This window comes from Astatotilapia calliptera, chromosome 17 (assembly GCF_964374335.1).
Source record: "Astatotilapia calliptera chromosome 17, fAstCal68.1, whole genome shotgun sequence".
Lineage (NCBI taxonomy): Eukaryota > Metazoa > Chordata > Actinopteri > Cichliformes > Cichlidae > Astatotilapia > Astatotilapia calliptera.
This window is the reverse complement of record NC_137438.1, coordinates 19,012,838-19,032,175: the sequence shown is the minus strand read 5'-3', so window position 1 is coordinate 19,032,175 and position 19,338 is coordinate 19,012,838. Positions and strand designations below refer to the sequence as shown.

The window sequence follows — 19,338 nt, the reverse complement described above, 5'->3', positions numbered from 1 at the left end:
TCTCGTTTACAGCATTGTGTGGGCATTTCTGGCTTTGCACTCCTGTGGATAAAATCATACCTCTCAAACAGGAGCTTCTGTGTTAAGTTGGGCTCGTCATCATCCTCTGTGGCCCCTCTACCATGGGGTGTACCACAGGGATCTATTCTTGGGCCATTACTGTTTTCATTGTATCTCCTGCCACTGGGTGCGATCTTTCGTAAACATAAAGTTTCATTTCATCTATATGCTGATGATTGCCAGCTTTATTTTCCTTTCAGTCATTCTGATAGCTCCCAAATTAGACTCCTGCTTGATTGCCTTAGTGATGTTAAGTCATGGATGGCTCAAAACTTTTTAAATTTTAACGAACGTAAAACGGAAGTAATTCTGTTTGGCCCGAATCGTTCCTCTGATATCCCTGATGTTGACCTTGCTGCTCTGACCCCTCACCTGAAGAGCTCAATTACCAATCTTGGGTTAAAAATCGACTCTGCACTTACCCTTGATGGCCACATGAATGGGGTGGTAAAATCGTCATTCTATCAACTCAGGCGTCTGTCGAAGGTTAAACCTTTTCTTTCAAGGCGTGACTTGGAGACTGTTATCCACGCTTTTATAACCTCATGCTTGGATTATTGTAACTCCCTTTTAATAGGGGTTGGACCGGGCACTCTGACATGCCTGCAACTAGTACAGAATGCTGCGGCACGGTTTTTATCTGGTAAAAGGAAATTTGAGCACATTACTCCGGTTCTGGCCTCCCTGCACTGGCTTCCAATTGAATTTAGGATTCATTTTAAAGTTCTTTTATTGGTTTTTAAATCTTTAAATGGTCTGGCAATCTGTCTGATTTGCTGAAGCCCTATGTCCCCACTCGTTCGCTCCGGTCAGCTGAGCAGCTGTTGCTCTCAGTCCCCAAACCACGGTTGAAACTGAGAGGAGACCGAGCGTTCTCTATTGTGGCTCCTAAGCTTTGGAATAATCTTCCTCTTCACATTAGGCAATCGACATCAGTGATGGCTTTTAAATCCAGATTGAAAACACATTTTCATTCACTGGCTTTTGATTCAGTGGTTGACTGACTTGTATCTTATTGTTTTTGCTATGTTTAATATTTTATCGTATTTATTATTCTTATGGTATCTATTATGTTTCTGTTGTTCAGCACTTTGGTCAGCCTTGTGTGTTTTAAAAGTGCTATATAAATAAACGATGATGATGATGATGATGATGATGATGAAATTATCAGACACTACTGTGATGTTGCACTGAATTAAATAAAATAAATGCTAGCATTTCACCGGACATCCTCAAAATATATTAGAATACATTGTGAAAAGAAAATTTTTTCAGATCATATATTGGGAGCGAAAGGGTGAGTGAGAGAGAGGTAAGTAAACTGACCTCAGAGTCTCCAATCTGCAGTGTGGACTCTGAAGAAAATCACATAAGTGTTTCACTCCTGAATCTTGCAGCTTGTTGAGACTCAAGTCCAAATATTTCAGATGGGAGTGGTTGGACTTGAGAGCGGACACCAAAGCAGCACAGCTGACGTCTGACAAACTGCAATCCCATAAACTGAATAAAGAATTATTTATAATCCAATCAGATGTGTTTAAGTGTTAAATGTGCATCTCAACATTAGTACGTGCTGATGAACAAACCTATCTCTAAAACGAGTAGTGACTTGGTCTGTGTTGTTAGTTCTATCATTGTGTATAATTATCGTCATGTCAGACTTCTACACACATCATCTAAATGTCAGTATAGTATTCAATAACCTGTTCATATCAACACAGTTACTATGCCTCCACTGCAGCTCAGAAGCAAAACGCTGTGTAAACACTAGGGATGGGTACCGGTGTCCGGTGCCATGATGGCACCGGTTCTGACATAAACGGTAGCAACCAGACCGAAAAGCAGCGCACATTTTGGTGCTTTATTTCGGTGCTTTTTTTTCCTGAGCTGTGATACACTTCTAGCCAATCATTTTACGTTTCCGAGGATAGTAGGCGGGCCCAGGTACGTACGTTCTTTTAGAGCAGAGCTACAGATTAAAAATGTCCAAGGCGAAGCGGTCAAAAGTCTGGCTGTACTTCACAGCAAAATATGCAAACTCAGCAGCCTGCAACAAGTGCTTTAAGCTGATACTGTGATACTGTCAAAGGAGGTAACACCTCAAATCCGATGAAACACCTGGCGACGCATAGCGTTTTTTTTAAAAGCCCAGAAATGCGCCGTATTTGATAGCTTGCTGCGAGACCTCACACTGAGCACATCTACTGTGGGTGGGTTGCCTGTTATGCAACATCCCCCAAAAACACGAAGAGGAGAGTCCTGGCCCCTAGCCCTGCCAGTGTAGCAGAAATGATGACGGATGATGATGGCAGCAGCCGTTCTTCTCTGCATGAGTAGCTTAATGTTGTTCGTGTGTAATTTACGTTGAGTAGGCTAACCACGTTATTACATTAATGCATGTAAGGTGAACTAGCAAACATCATCATAGCTACATGCGGCTGTCCTCTTGTTTGATGGCAGATACTCCCTTCACCCTGGCCAAAAAGGCTAAAATGACCAAAGAAAAAGTGGAAAACAGTTAAACATGAGAGGTTTAGGACAAAGTTTGTGTTTTTTCCATTGTTTAAGCACTGCTTCCAGCCAAGAGCGATACCATATATGCCCTATAGCTGCAGAAAAAGCTAACATTGTTATCTTTTTACAAAAAACAGCTGAAAATGAGAGGTTTATGGACCAATTTTGTGTTCTCCATTCTTTAAGCACCGGTTTGAGCACCGGCACCGTTTCAAAAGTACCGATTTGGCACCGGTATCGGATAAAACCTAAACGATACCCATCCCTAGTAAACACCAAGAAAAAAAACACACATGATGAGCCAATTTTGAAGGTATTTCACATCTGCTACAGGAACAAGTGGTCTTCAGCTGTCTCTTGTCATTTTTTGTGTGTGTATGTGTGTGTGTGTCCTGGAATTGCAAAACTCAATTCAATTATGCACCTATGCACCTACATCCACTAAAATTCAAGTCCTGGACACCCAAACCTCAAGGCTCATATAATTGGCATTAATTATGGAGCTCCTCCTGGTTCTGTGATGGGACCAAATGTATTTGCATTATGCATTCTTCCCTTAGGCAGTATTATTAGAAGGCATAGAATACATTTGCATTGCTATGTTGGGGTGATATTCAACTTTATCTGTCTATCTGTCAACAAAAACAGACAAACACACCAATTAATTAAACTGAAGAAATGTAAAGGTATAAGGACCTGGATCACCTCCAATTTACTGCTTCTAAATTAAGATAAAACTGTGGTTATTGTATGTGGGCCTAAAAATCATAGGAACATGTTTTCAAGTTTTTCATTCAGTGGGAATGAAACACATATTGTGATGACTCTATGGGTCTTCATATTTTAATGTAAAGCAGCTTGAGTTCACTATTGTTGTGATCTGGCACTATGTGAATAAAACAGAATTGAAATTAAATTGAATATTGACATTCAAATTATTACAATATGTTCAAAATAAAAAACAGTCTTGATGAACTGACCTTAGAGTCTCCAGCCTACAGTTTGCACTCTCTAGGCCAGTAAACAGCTGCTTCAAAGCTGAATCAGGGAGTTTGGCTCCACTCAGGTCCAGCCCTGTTAGATGGGAGGGACTGGACTTCAGAGCTGATGCGACAATTTCACAGTGACTTTCTGAGAGTTCACAGCTAGAAAGCCTGTGATGGAAAATATATCACCACACATGTTATAAAGTGGACAAATGAGTTTTCCTCCATTTGATGAGAAACACTTGAAAAATTTCCAGCTTCATCTACATAAGTGGAACATTTAGAGTCTGTTGTCCAAACAGTATAGAAATTAAACTAAAATTAAACTAACTGAACATCATCAGATTCAATATTAGCACAATTTAAAATTGCTGTAACTGAACCATTACTTAAAATCAGTTACTTATTCCGCTTGTGGTAGCTAACTATAATTTGAATTTGAAAGACAGAGATCCTCTCTACTTTTAAGACTAGCCTTTAAAATTTACTTTTTGTATTGCAAGGGCTGGATGAGGTGGCCCTGAACCATCACTTTGTTATTCTTCTATCATCTCATGCTGGGAATTTTCCATAATGAACTCTTTTGCAAGCGCCTGGGTATGAGATAGGCCACCATGAACTACTCAAAGATGCAAGTAGGTCAGACAATGTAAGACTGACAGTGGCAATGTGGCTATTCTAGCAGGCAGGAAATCAGACAGAATGACCATGAGAAGCTAGAAAAGTACTGTCAAAAGATCTTGTCAATTTCTGCAGGATGAGTCTTTCTCTCATGTAATCGGTACTTTAGAACATAGATTTGAGCACAAATTATTTTTTGATGATAACTATATCTGGTCTTACCGTGCCTTTCTGCAGTTTCTTATAGCTGGAATAAGTCTTCGTTGTCCCTCCTTTGATGTATTATACTTATTCAGGTCCAGGTCATCCAGAACCTCCTCTGACATCTGGAGCATGTAGGCCAGAGCTGAGCAATGGATGTCAGATAGTTCCTTCTCTGATCTGTTTTCTGATTTCAGGAACTCTTGGATCTCCTGATGTACTGAGAAGTCATTCATCTCCATCAAACAATGAAAGATGTTGATACTTCTATCAGGAGAGATTTTATCACTCTTCATCTTCTTCAGATTATTGATGACTCTCTGGATAATTTCTGGACTGTACTCCATCTTATTGAGCAGACCTCCTAAGAGTCTCTGGTTGTAGTCTAGTGACAGGCCATGAAGAAAGCGGACAAATAGATCCAGTTGGCCATTCTTACTTTGGAGAGATTTCTGCATGACAGTGGAAAGAAAGTCCTCTTGAAAATAGATGGGCATACCATCATCAAAATCATCAGTAAATAAATCTGGAAAATCATTCCTCAGAAACTTCTCCAGCACCTCTTCCTTCCTGTTGCTGTAACAGTGGAACATGTAGACAGCAGCCAGAAACTCCTGAATGCTCAGATGAACAAAGCAGTAGACTGGTTTCTTGAAGATCGCACACTCTCTTTTTAAGATCTCTGTACAAATGCCTGAGTACACTGAGGCCTCTGTGACATTCAGACCACACTGCTCCAGGTCTTCTTGGTAAAATAGGATGTTTCCTTTCTCCAGATGTTCAAAGGCCAGCCGCCCCAGCTTCAGGAGAACATCCCTGTCAGCCTGCATCAGCTCCTGTGGACTCGTCTCATGTCCCTCGTGGTATTTGTGCTTCTTTCTCTTTGTCTGAACGAGCAGGAAGTGTGAGTACATGTCAGTCAGGGTCTTGGGCAGCTCTCCTCTCTCCTCTGTAGTCAACATGTGCTCCAGAACCGTAGCAGTGATCCAGCAGAACACAGGGATTCTACACATGATGTGGAGGCTCCTGGATGTCTTCATGTGGGAGATGATTCTGCTGGACAGCTCTTCATCACTGAATCTGCTCGTGAAGTACTCCTCCTTCTGGGCGTCAGTGAAACCTCGTACTTCTGTTACCCTGTCAACACATATAGTAGGGATCTGACTGGATGCTGCAGGTCGGGAAGTTATCCAGACGAGAGCCAAGGGAAGCAGATTCCCCTCGATGAGGTTTGTCAGCAGCTCGCTGACTGATGACTTCTGTGTGACATTAGACACAAGCTTCCTGTTGGTGAAATCCAATGAAAGTCTGGTTTCATCCAGGCCGTCAAATATGAACAAAAGTTTACAGACAGCGAGCTTCTCTGCTGTGACCTTCTGTAATGCTGGATGGAAAACATGGAGCAGCTCTAGAAGACTGTACTGCTCATCTGTGATCACGTTCAGCTCCCTGAATGAAAGCAGAATCACCACACTGATGTCTTGGTTCTCCAAACCTTCTCCCCAGTCCAGAGTGAACTTCTGTACTGAGAAGGTTTTTCCAATGCCGGCAATGCCATTTGTTAGAACAACTCTAATGGGTCTCTGTTGGTCAGCCAAAGCTTTAAAGATGTCCTGGCACCTGATTGGAGTGTCATTGATGGTCTTGGAAGCTGTCTCCAGCTGCCTCACCTCATGTTGGGTATGAACTTCTTCACTCTGTCCCTCTGTGATGTAAAGTTCAGTGTAGATCCTGTTGAGCAGAGTCCCACTTCCTGTTTCATCACTTCCTTCAGTCACATGTTCACATCTCCTCCTTAGACTGATTTTATGTTCATCTAATACCTCCTGCAGACCAACATCTGCTAAAAGAAAGAAAAACAATGATGCTAAATAGATAGAAAACTCTTTAATACCCATCACAATAAGAAGTCCAGGCTTTAGATGTTCAGTCGTACTTTGAGCACAACCTCTCTGACTGGCGGTCTGCAGTCTGGACCTGCATCCAAACTGTGGACACAAGGAGTCTCTCCCTTGTCTGCAGAACCAGTGTCTACAATTGGTAGAGACTGGATCCTTCAGGATGTCCTGACACAAAGCACAGTAGGACAGCTGCTCCTCCACACTAACATGACTCTTCTCTCTGTGGACATGAAGGAAAAAATATTCTGACCAGAAAAATACACAGTAAAGTCAGAAATATAAATATAATTAAAATATAAATATAATTATATAAATATAATTACTCAGTTCAGCAGAAACAGTCTCTTACTTTTTGTCTAAGGTTGCGGGTTCATCACTGAAGTCTGGATTATGCTCTTTGGACCAATCACTCTTTGCAGACACACAGCTAGATTCTGCAGATGATGTGATGTGTATGTGGTGTTGATCTCTGGAAACACAAACAAAGCATAAACAAACTAACCCCCCCCACCCAAAACCCTTGTCATTCATGGACATAAAATGTTTTTTGTTGTTTGTTTTTTTTCATGGCAGCTTTTGAGACAGTTTTGGGTTTTGCCATGAAACTAGGCTGAGCAGTCAGGCCACTGTGATTAAGAGAGGATTTAAGAAGTGCTCACTTGTAACTTCCTGATTGCATCACATTCAAAAGCACAGACTATTGACTCAAACATGGGCTGCAGGTAGTCCAACTTTTCCAAAATGGCACATTATTACATCCCATTGCCATAAGGGTTGCTTAGTCTCCCAGCACAGTCTCAAGTGTATGAAGGTCCAGCAGACAGGCAATTAATCTAGGAGTAAGTTAAACAGAGCCGTAGAATGTCCTTACCAAACAATTGTCTCTAACCAAAAAATTAGAAACAGACTTTATGAGGGTGACCTGACGGCCTGACATCCTCTAGTGGGATCTGTGCTTCTTGCCCAGCACCATGAATGATGCTGGTGCAATGGCTGCTGGGTTCCTCCTGGTCTACAACAATGTCCAACCGCATGTGCCCAGGGTATGCAGCTATTACTGGAGGAACTGGCTGACCCCCACGGTTGCCTGACCTGAATCTAATAAAATATCTCCTGGACATTGTCAGGGTTCCTGGGTCGGTGACCCAGTGTTTTCAGTTTTGTTCATGTTCAGTTTATTTTGCCACTTCCATGTGCTCACTTCCTGCTTTTCCTGCTCGTCTTGTGTCATTAGCCAGATTATGTTCAGCTGTGTACTCACCGGTCTCTCATTATCATCCTCATCAGTCTGTGTATTTAAGCCCTCTGTTTCTACTCGTTCACTGTCGTGTCATTGATGTTATGTTGTCCTTCCCGTGTGTTCCCTCAGTTCAGTCCGCCATTCAGTTGTCCAGCCAGTCAGTGTCCGTTCACCCACTCCTTATAATAAACCTCACCTACCTGCCAGTCCTGCGTTTGGGTTCTTTCTTCCTCGCCTCCACACAACGCCTGACAGAATGACACGACCCGTGCCACGAAGACACAATTGGAACCCAGCGGACTCGGACCTCTACGAGCGGCAGGAGGTAGCGCTCTCCTTGTGGGCGGAAAAGCTCAAGGAGAGACAGCGGCTTTTCGTGGAGCGAGAGCACGTCTTCGAGGGTACTCGCTTGGCTCTGGGCGGGCCTTGGAGACACCGCGTTCACCCACCCACCTGCTACCTCCCATGCACCGGAGCATCTGCCGCGGAGTGTGGGCGTTTCACGCCGTGCTTCGGCCGCTCCCTCTCTCGCCACTTCGCTCCTCGCTCACACACCCGCCGCCTCATTCGCCGGACCTCCACCATCGCCACGGCACAGCGGCTACGCCTCACACCTCGGCTCAACGGAGGCTACCGCACCAGAGGCTCTGCTGTTTACCCCGGCCGCTTCCTCTTCCCGGAGAAAGCGGCGCACACGCCGCCATAAAACGGACTACTTTCAGCCACTCCCGATGGTGAGCTCCAGTGACTGTTTTTCGCACTCGCCATCTGATTATTCACTTAAAACGCACAATAGACTCACTTCTGATTCATGGGGAGTCTCCCTCCTAGACGAGGACGTGGACTGGGAAGAGTTTTTCTGCTCTGCTCCAAAGACTGTAAATAGTGGTGGCAGAAAAACCAGAACAATCCCCAATTAACCTGCCAGTAACACACACACCGTCACTATTTCCACACCCGTTACTCAGCCATTTCCCACCAGCACGGCGGCCCAGATTCGGCCTTCCCCTTCAGCCGTTTCACCTCCTCTGATGGCTAGGGCCCAGTCTACACCCACACCAGTGCCAGCTCCCAGGAGGAGGGCAGCTGCGACCCAGTCTACCTCCACACCCGCTTCTGTTTCTCAGGTGGGGGTGACTGGTGTCCAGCCACCTCCCGTGCCTGTCCCAGCACCCAGGCTGAGGGCAGCCCGAATCCAACCTGACCATCCCAGAGGCCTAGCTGAGGCTCTCCAGCCAGTGCCCTCATGCTCCAGAGGCTCGGAAGAGCTAGCCTGCTTACTCATCAGCCCACCACTTCATCCACCACCTGATCCAGCCTTTCACGCACTAGCTTTATCCCTGGTTAGGCTGGCTGAAGTGTCCCCTGCTCAGGCACCAGCTTTACTAGCCCAGGCTGTAGCTTTATCTCCCTCATTTGTCATGGTCCTGGGCCATGTTGGCCCAGTGTTCTTAGTTTTCTTGTATGTTTGTATTTTGTTCCTTATTTAGGCCATGTTTTCTGAGTTGCCCTGTTGTGTTGTTCCCTAAGTGTTTTCCCTTCATGGCTTTTACCCCCTGTGTGCCCCTCTGTGTATCTGTGAGCCCTCGTCTCTCCTTATGTTTTATTCCATGTTTCCCCTGCCCATTATGTCTAAGTTCTCCCCGTGCTCTCTCTCCCCCCCTGTGTGCCCTCTGTGTATTTATGAGCCCTCGTCTCCCTTTGTGGTTGTTTCATGTTTCCCCAGCCCGTTATGTCTGTGTTTTCCCCGTGCTCTCTCTCCTCCTGTCTGAACCTCTGTGCACTTCCTGTTTACTTTGTGACTCTCACGCCTGTACATGTCATGTTCAGTTCACCCCGCCCTGTCTCGTTATGATTATCAGTGTCACCTGTGTTCCCCATGTGTTCCCACTTTCCTCGTTAACCCTCTGTGTATTTCTGTCTGCGTCTCCCTCTGTTCGGCGTCGCGTTCTCCCTCATGTTGTGTGTTATTCTCCCCGTGGTTCGGTTCCTTGTACATCTCATGCTTTAGTTTTCCCAGTTTTAGTTTATTTTGTATTGCTTCTCGTGGCCAGCAATAAAGCTGTGTTTTTTGAGTTTATCCCCGTGTCTGTGAATCTGCATCTTGGGTCCTTCTCCTGCCTGCCACACAACGAACCATGACAGAAGAACGCGACCGCGACATGGACCCAGCAGTTCACAACCCCTCCGCGGACCTCCAGGACGACTTGGTCTACACGGTGGAATACCACTGTGAGGAATGGGCGACGCTACCTAGAGGCGAATACCGGGAGACCGTAGCCGTCCGTCTTCAGCGGATGGTGTCCGGGCTCCCGTGGCTATTCGGCGCGCTGCGCCCCCACATCCGGGACTTTCTTGTGTCCGCCGTGGGCATCCGTCCGGGGCAGCTGTCCCAGAAAGAACTGGAAACGGTCAAGATCGGGACCATGGGGCTCACCACCGTTACGCCGCCTGTTCGCTTCTCATCGGCTTCTACATCTTCGCCACCGCCTGTCTACACTACGTGGCGCACGGAGATGCCGGAGGCCAGCGACTTTGGTGAAGAGGAGCGGCAGCAGGTGTTACGGGCGTATCGGGAGGACGAGCTCTGTTGGAAGCCCTGGCTTATCACCGAGGAGGATTCGCGGCCCGGCTCAGCTCCTCCCCCATCCCGGAGAAAACGGCGTTCACGCCGCCGACACCCACCGCCACAGCCAGACACCGAGACTTCTGAGTTGCCAGCTGTGGTGAGTGGAAGGGACAAACAGGAGTTTCCTGACTCTGGGACTGTTTATTCCGGAGCTGTGTTTTTTCGCTTAGCTGCCCAGCCAGAAGCGCTAGCTCTGTCTCCTGTATCCTCGCTAGCACAGTCGTTGACTCCACCACAAGCTCCGTTTTCACCCCTACCACCACTTCAGTCTCCTTCAGTTCAGTCTGCCACTCAGCTACCTCCTCAGTTAGCCTTAGCTCGGTTTTCCCCAGCGCAGCCTCCCTTAGCACAGTCATCCACTCAATCACCAGTTCCACTTTCCCCCCAACTATCGCAGCTACTCCCAGCTCAGTCAGCTCCCTCGCAGCCCTTCACAGCTCAGTCAGCTCCCTCGCAGCCCTTCACAGCTCAGTCAGCTCCCTCGCAGCCCTTCACAGCTCAGTTAGCTCCCTCGCAGCCCCGTTTCCCGTGTCCCCCTCAGTTCAGTGTCCCGTGTCCCCCTCAGTTCAGTGTCCAGTGTCCCCCTCAGTTCAGTGTCCAGTGTCCCCCTCAGTTCAGTGTCCAGTATCCCCAGTGCCACTTTCAGTTCAGGCCCCCGTAGCTCCAGAGTCACCTTCAGCGCAGGCCCCAGTAGCTCCAGTGCCGCCTGTAGCGCAGGCCCCAGTCACCCCAGCCATAAACTGTTCAGACTGCTTCCATCAGGAAGGAGGTTCTGCAGAATCCGGTCCCGTACCAGCAGACTGAGAGACAGCTTTTTCCATCAGGCCATCAGACTGCTGAACACGTCATAGACACCTCAGCTTCACTACTGGAACTTCAACATTATGCACTCCACACTGTATATAAATGCCACTTGTTTTGCACATATTCAACTCTGTATATTTTATATATTTTATTATTATTATTATTATTATTATTATTTTATTTTTTTACTATTTAATTTGTAAAAATGTGTATACACACACACACACACACACACACACACACACACACACACACGTAGGAAAATATTTAGTATACACATCCAGAAATGCATACACTATTATATATTGTACATATATTTATTAGTTTCAGGTTGGCCATTCTTGTATTTTGCTCGTTTGTGTTGTTGTGTTTGCACATCTCTGTTGCTTGTGGGGCTCGCACACAAGAATTTCACTCGCATGTGCTGTGCCAGTGTGCCTGCACATGTGATGTGACAATAAAAAGTGATTTGATTTGATTTGATTTGATTTAGCGCAGGCGCCAGTAGCTCCAGTGCCGCCTGTAGCGCAGGCGCCAGTAGCTCCAGTAGCCCAGTCCCCGATAGCAGCACGGTCCGCTGGTCAGCTTAACATTCAGCCAGGGGTCCCAAATCTCCCTGGCTCTGCATCAGCTCCTGCTGGGAGCTCGGATGAGCTCATCCAGGACTCCGCGGCTCCCACGCCGCCATCTACCTCATCAGCTGGGGGGCCCGAGGAGCCCGTTCAGCCTCCCGTCTCCGCTGGAGGGTCCGAGGGGCCCGTTCAGCCTCCCGTCTCCGCTGGAGGGTCCGAGGGGCCCATTCAGCCTCCCGTCTCCGCTGGAGGGCCCGAGGAGCCCGTCCAGCAACCTTCCACGTCGGCTGGGGGTTCAGGAGAACCGCACCAGCCTCATGCCACGTCTGCTGGGGGGCCCGAGCCGCCCGTCCAGCACCATGCCACATCAGCTGGAGGGCCCGAGGAGCCCATCCAGCCACCTTCTGCTTCTGCTCCTCCTGGTCCAGCTCCAGCCCGTGCTTCGTCAGCTGCAGCTCCAGCCCGTGCTTCGTCAGCTGCAGCTCCAGCCCGTGCTTCGTCTGCTGCAGCTCCAGCCCGTGCTTCGTCTGCTGCAGCTCCAGCCCGTGCTTCGTCAGCTGCAGCTCCAGCCCGTGCTTCGTCTGCTGCAGCTCCAGCCCGTGCTTCGTCTGCTGCAGCTCCAGCCCCCGAGTCTTCGTCTGGCGCAGCTCCAGCCCCCGAGTCTTCGTCTGGCGCAGCTCCAGCCCCCGAGTCTTCGTCTGGCGCAGCTCCAGCCCCCGAGTCTTCGTCTGGCGCTGCTCCAGCCCCCGAGTCTTCGTCTGGCGCAGCTCCAGCCTCCGAGTCTTCGTCTGGCGCAACTCCAGCCTCCGAGTCTTCGTCTGGCGCAGCTCCAGCCTCCGAGTCTTCGTCTGGCGCAGCTCCAGCCTCCGAGTCTTCGTCTGGTCCGGCCCCCGCATCGCCACCGTCTGGTCCTGCCTCGTCTGGTCCTGCCTCGACTGGTCCTGCCTCGACTGGTCCTGTGCCCACCAGGCCATGGCCAGCACGCCTGAGACTGGAGAGCCGCCGCCGCTGCCTTCCGTGCGGTCGGCCCCCTGAACTGCTCCGTCGTCTCCTTCGCCGCCGCCGCTGCCTTCCGCGCGGTCGGCCCCCTGAACTGCTCCGTCGTCGTCTCCTTCGCCGTCGCCGCTGCCTTCCGCACGGCCGGCCTCCGGACCAGCTCTGTCACCTGTGCCACCCACCTGGTCGGCCCCCCGACCGTGTGACCCGTGAACTCTTGTGCCTGTGGGCTCTGGGTCGGCCCCCTGAACTTTATTTGGACTGTGGTCATGTGCTCCTGTGTCTTCTGTTGTTTGTTTTTGTTTCCCGTTCTGGTCCCTCCGTCCTGGTCCCCCGCCTCCCGCCCTGGGTGGGTTGTTTTCTGTTTTTGTTTTGTTTCTCGGGTTTGGGCTGTCGGGGGCCAGCCCTTGAGGGGGGGGGGGGGGGGTACTGTCATGGTCCTGGGCCATGTTGGCCCAGTGTTCTTAGTTTTCTTGTATGTTTGTATTTTGTTCCTTATTTAGGCCATGTTTTCTGAGTTGCCCTGTTGTGTTGTTCCCTAAGTGTTTTCCCTTCATGGCTTTTACCCCCTGTGTGCCCCTCTGTGTATCTGTGAGCCCTCGTCTCTCCTTATGTTTTATTCCATGTTTCCCCTGCCCATTATGTCTAAGTTCTCCCCGTGCTCTCTCTCCCCCCCTGTGTGCCCTCTGTGTATTTATGAGCCCTCGTCTCCCTTTGTGGTTTCATGTTTCCCCAGCCCGTTATGTCTGTGTTTTCCCCGTGCTCTCTCTCCTCCTGTCTGAACCTCTGTGCACTTCCTGTTTACTTTGTGACTCTCACGCCTGTACATGTCATGTTCAGTTCACCCCGCCCTGTCTCGTTATGATTATCAGTGTCACCTGTGTTCCCCATGTGTTCCCACTTTCCTCGTTAACCCTCTGTGTATTTCTGTCTGCGTCTCCCTCTGTTCGGCGTCGCGTTCTCCCTCATGTTGTGTGTTATTCTCCCCGTGGTTCGGTTCCTTGTACATCTCATGCTTTAGTTTTCCCAGTTTTAGTTTATTTTGTATTGCTTCTCGTGGCCAGCAATAAAGCTGTGTTTTTTGAGTTTATCCCCGTGTCTGTGAATCTGCATCTTGGGTCCTTCTCCTGCCTGCCACACAATGAACCATGACATCATTAGCTCAGTCTATAGCTCAGCCATCAGCTGTACCAACCTCAGCTCAGCCATTAGCCTCACCGACCTCTGTTTATCCGTTAGTCTCCTCAGTCCAGGCAGTTCACTCACCTGCCCTCCAGTCCCCTGTGGTTCAGTCTCCTCCTGCCCTCCAGTCTGCTCCTGTCCAGTCAGTCCAGTCTGTAGTCCAGTCAGTCCAGTCTGCTCCTGTCCAGTCTGTAGTCCAGTCTGCTCCTGTCCAGTCTGTAGTCCGTTCTGCTCCTGTCCAGTCTGTAGTCCAGTCTGCTCCTGTCCAGTCTGTAGTCCGTTCTGCTCCTGTCCAGTTTGTAGTCCATTCTGCCCCTGTCCAGTCTGTAGTCCAGTCAGTCCAGTCTGCTCCTGTTCAGTCTGTAGTCCAGTCGCCTCCTGTCTCCCAGTCGCCCGTCCACCATCCCGTTCAGTTCCCGGACCTGCAGCCACAGCACCCAGAGCCAGCTGTGAGCTCTCCTGCTCCTCAGCCAGGGGTTTCCGCACCCGCTGGCCCGGCCGCTCTTCAGCCAGAGGTTTCCGCACCCGCTGGCCCGGCCGCTCCTCAGCCAGGGGTTTCCGCACCCGCTGGCCCGGCCGCTCTTCAGCCAGGGGTTTCCGCACCCGCTGGCCCGGCCGCTCTTCAGCCAGGGGTTTCCGCACCCGCTGGCCCGGCCGCTCTTCAGCCAGGGGTTTCCGCACCCGCTGGCCCGGCCGCTCTTCAGCCAGGGGTTCCTGCACCCGCTGGCCCGGCCGCTCCTCAGCCAGAGGCTTCCGCGCCTACTGGCCCTGCCTGTCTCCAGCCAGAGGCTTCCGCGCCGCCTGGTCCGGCATCAGACTCAGCCGCTGCCTCGCCTGGTCCGGCATCAGACTCAGCCGCTGCCTCGCCTGGTCCGGCATCAGACTCAGCCGCTGCCTCGCCTGGTCCAGCCTCAGCCTCAGCCTCTGCTTCGCCTGGTCCAGCCTCAGCCTCAGCTTCAGCTTCGCCTGGTCCGGCCTCGGCTTCTGCTTCGCCTGGTCCGGCCTCAGCTTCGCCTGGTCCGGCCTCGGCTTCTGCTTCGCCTGGTCCAGCCTCAGCTTCGCCTTTTCCTGTGTCAGCTCGTCTTGTGTCATTAGCCAGATTATGTTCAGCTGTGTACTCACCGGTCTCTCATTATCATCCTCATCAGTCTGTGTATTTAAGCCCTCTGTTTCTACTCGTTCACTGTCATGTCATTGATGTTATGTTGTCCTTCCCGTGTGTTCCCTCAGTTCAGTCCGCCATTCAGTTGTCCAGCCAGTCAGTGCCCCTTCACCCACTCCTTATAATAAACCTCACCTACCTGCCAGTCCTGCGTTTGGGTTCTTTCTTCCTCGCCTCCATACAACGCCTGACAGACATTATGTTTTGGTTCATCTTGGATCACCAGGTTGCACCTCAGACTGTCCAGGAGCTTAGTGATGCCCCAGTCTAAATCTGGGACCAGATTCTCAATGACAACATACATCATCTCATTAGGAGCATGCCCTTACGTTGGTATTTGGCCTGCATGAAGCACATGGGAGCCACATAAACTATTTAGTACCAGTTTTAGTTGCAGCAATGACATTTTGGTGAAATAAACAAGCCTGCCACAAAACATTTCACTTTAAATTTCAGGGTGTCTTTGAATTCAGCCCTCTGTATGTTGATCATTTCCATTTCCATCAAACAATGTTTCATTCCTAACATATTACCCAGTCCATAACAGTATACTGTAGATATCCAGCATCATTCTTTCCCTATTGAGATCTAATGTGTTTTCCAAGTGTTACTTTTATTGAGCAGTGAGCAGTGTGTACTTCTAACATCAGCATCTGTTTATCTAAAGTTCAGCTTTTGCCATTATATTGTGACCAGTTCTTTTCAGGGAGATGACTTCATGGTCTTTGGTGGGTAAACACATTAGAAAGCAGTTGGATATAGTAAAGAGCATCAGTAGGTTTGAATGACTTTGTTTGTTCAATAGAAAAAGGTTAAAAATCAGAAAGTGGGTTAATCTGACACAATTAAACAGCATTTAGTTTTGTCTTCCTATGAAATGAATTATCTTCAGTTTGATCTACAGACAGAAAGTATCTCTTACTTAGTGTCTGAGGGTCTAGGTTCAGTGTTGAACACTGGAGGCTGAGCTTTGGACCAGTCACTCTTTATAGATAGACAGCTGGATCCTGGATACTCTGCTCTGTAATCCTCTTGATGCAGATCCCTCATTTTCAGTGCATCTGAGAGAACCCGGCAACACTGAAAGACAAAAACTTCACACCTAGAACAGGAAGTAACACACACATACACACTGCAGACAGGAGTCTAGAGTGTAATAAACCAAGCTGACAATTCTCATAAATGAGCAGATCCTTATTTTCTCTTGCAGTCCACGGAGAAACAGCAGACTCCACGTTTATTTTCCTCCACCATGCTCCTGTGTATGTTATGTCACAAGCGTGTGTACCAAATGTGCTACAGGTACAAAGATGTTCAGAATTGAGGCACATCTTTTCATTCAAAAACAATTGTTTATGATTATTCTTACACCATATAAATGCACAATAACAATTACCTTCTTTCCCTCCTTGAGCTCCATTTCTGTAAAATGAAGTTTGAACTCTAAATACTTTCACTATTGAGCAGAAAACCACTTCCTGCCATCTCAATTTTCAGGAAATCACATGCATGCATTACTGTACACGAGAACTGTTTATTACCGAACAAAGCCACGCAGTTACAGCAAGTCTGCCACACAGAAAATGGATGAATATTTTTCTTGGTTTTATGGAAACTCAGAACCTGTAGAGTTACTTGGAGATCCTGTGATACACCACCTAAATGGTTTTCTCACTTATCATTTGGAGATTTTCTTTGATCCCTCACTGACACTGAATCTTTTGTAAAAACAAACAAACAAACAAACAAACAAACAAACAAACAAACAAAAAAAGCAATAATTGAAAAAAATAGGAGTAGAAATGACATACACTATAGGTAAAATGTCAGCTATTCTGGTGGTTAACATGGAATAAGGTCAGTAAAGTGAAAACTGTTGCAGTTTTTAGCGCTACAGTCGTGGATGTTTATGCTGCTAGCAGTGTTGGGAAGGTTACTTTTAAAATGTATTCCATTACAGAATACAGAATACAGAATACATGCCCCAAAATGTATTCTGTAACGTATTCCGTTACGTTACTCAATGACAGTAACGTATTCTGAATACTTTGGATTACTTAATATATTATCATGCTTTTTACAACAACGTGAATGTGCTATTGCTGTGTGATTTATTACTATTACTGAAGGTCCGCGACTCCGAACTGTAGTAAAGGGACCTCTGACTAATAAGGCGGGGTCCCTGTCGGCTCGTAGCCGAAAAATAGCTTTACTTTGTTGGGGGGGTCAACTTTTCTTGCGAGAGACAGAGAGAGGCGTTGAAAGGCTGCTCCAACGGAACTTATTGTTTTCGGAGGAAAACACGAACACGGTGTACAGTCGAGTCTTAATAGCTTACTTACAACTGGGCTCGTGAGACACTCTTCTTGGCTGAAGTGGTTATTATTATATTTACATGCTTCCAGCTCCCATTTTTCCTCGATGACAACTCCAACCTTTCCACTCCCCTTTTTCTTTCTCCCTCCTCGCGCTCACAGACCCATAACGTGTATGGCAGTGTTGTGCCAAAAAGTGATTGCCTGCCAAAAAGTGATTTCCAATGTTTCCGTGTATTTTTTATGTGTAATATCTTTACGTATGTTGGTAAATAGACTTCGGTGAACAGCGTTTACAAAGGGGTTATATATAGAATTAAAAGATTATCTGTTTTTTCAAGTATCTTTATAACTCTGTGTTATTGTACTCACATTATAACCAATCCGGTCCTTTTTCCCCACTTACAATATTTTTACAGAACTATTGTAATATTTGCTGCCATTTCTGCTGTCTTACTCTTACAAAATACATTTTTAATGTTAATGAGATTTTTTTTTAACTGCATAAATAAAGGTTCTATAAAAGTCGCTGCCAAAAACTGATTGCGGCTTCTACCTTGTTACACGAATGTTGTTTGTGGCTCAATATGACTTTGTGTCATCCATGAGGGATGCATTTGACATATGTTTCACATATTATAGGCCAACAAGTTACTTATAGCAGTTTAAATACGAGCAATCAGTTTTTGGCAAATACCGGAAATCAGTTTTTGGCAGACAATCACTTTTTGGCACAACACCAGTCCATTCTCCCTGCAACACGGACTACACTGCCCATGATGCTACATTCTTTAGAGCTATGCTTGTAGCATTCTGCCTGTTAGCTTAGCACAACAACAACAACAACAACGAAAAGGCGCTCTCTCACCCAGGAAACACACAGTCGCAGAGAGAGAGAGAGCGAGCGTCGCCCTGTAACCATGGCAACCGTAGCGCTGCCGCCTGGAACAACAGAACATAGCTGTCAAACAAAATCCAAATGGTCCTGACCCGCGACAAAATGGAACATGAAAGTACCGCAGTGTAATCCATTTATTTCAACAAAGTAACTATATTCTGAATACCACCTTTTTAAACGGTAACTGTAACGGAATACAGTTATTCATATTTTGTATTTTAAATACGTAACGGCGGTACATGTATTCCGTTACTCCCCAACACTGGCTGCTAGCCTGCTAGCCTAAAGTTCACATGAAGACTACACCTTTGAGTTGAGGGATAGTGGTGGGGCACCAATGTTAGCAATACCTGAGTGCGCTTAGAAGAAAGTTACCTGCTCTCTGTGAATCTGATGTGACTAAAAATTTACCTGTTTGGGGATTACATTCAACAATTTCCTAACATGTACAGTTCAGAGACTTGTTCAGAGAATGATACTTTTTTATAAATGTTGTTATAAGTTTACAGTCCTAAACAGCCTGTCACTTATGGAATCTGAGCTGTCTGGGTTAGACGTTAACAACTTGATCAGTGATTGTTCTCCTGTCATGGTGATCTGTCCTCTAAGGCTGAAATGGTTCTGATTCTGGACTGAACTAAAAGCCTTTGAGGTCTTCCAGTGGCTTCGGGAAGTTGTGGTTCCTCTTCCCTTTTCTGCATCTGTGGCCACAGCAGCTGAGGGTTGAAGGTTTCCCGGAGAGTTTGAAATCTGCCCTGACAAGCTGGAAATTTATTCCCCTTCGGCGTTTTTGCAGTAAGGCTGAAGCAGCTGAAGGAGCATGTGAGACAGTATACATTCTCTCTGTATGGTGGCTAGATCATTCGGATCTCGTATTGTCTGAATATTTTTGTCATTTTCTTGTTCTGGCTCGACTGCATCAACTGTCCTATCTTGCGGACTGAGATAGGTCTAAATAAGGCTTAAGGAGACAGCTTGACCTATCACAGTCCCCCGCTCAGGGAGTGCTCCTTTCCCTCTGAAAGAGCAGGAAATTTCAGGCCAGGGCTTGGAGCTCTGAGCAGTTTGACATGCACACTTCCCTCTTCTCGTAAGAGTCAGCTGGGCACTTGTTAAACAGTGCTCTCTGGTGGCCAACTGCCTGCAGTACAAAGATATTCAATGAGAGTGGTTAAGAAAGGACAGACATTTAAAGCTTATTTCCTTTTTGTTCCTCAGGCTGTGTAAAGAGTGACTGTTAACCCTCAAAATGTTAGA

General features: G+C 47.5%; 1 protein-coding gene across 1 annotated transcript in view; it reads right to left on the bottom strand.

The window, feature by feature from the left end:
• LOC113008635 (protein NLRC3-like) overlaps positions 1-19,338 on the bottom strand; it is a 26,827-nt gene extending 7,489 nt beyond the window's left edge. Inside the window, exons 1-5 of the mRNA XM_080292052.1 lie at positions 15,791-19,338; positions 13,743-13,748; positions 4,404-6,503; positions 3,555-3,728; positions 1,387-1,560 (exon numbers count right to left, since the gene is read on the bottom strand). Of these exons, the coding sequence (XP_080148178.1) occupies positions 1,387-1,560; positions 3,555-3,728; positions 4,404-6,503; positions 13,743-13,748; positions 15,791-15,918 (2,582 nt within the window). The 5' untranslated portion in view covers positions 15,919-19,338. The remainder of the gene's footprint in view (positions 1-1,386; positions 1,561-3,554; positions 3,729-4,403; positions 6,504-13,742; positions 13,749-15,790) is intronic.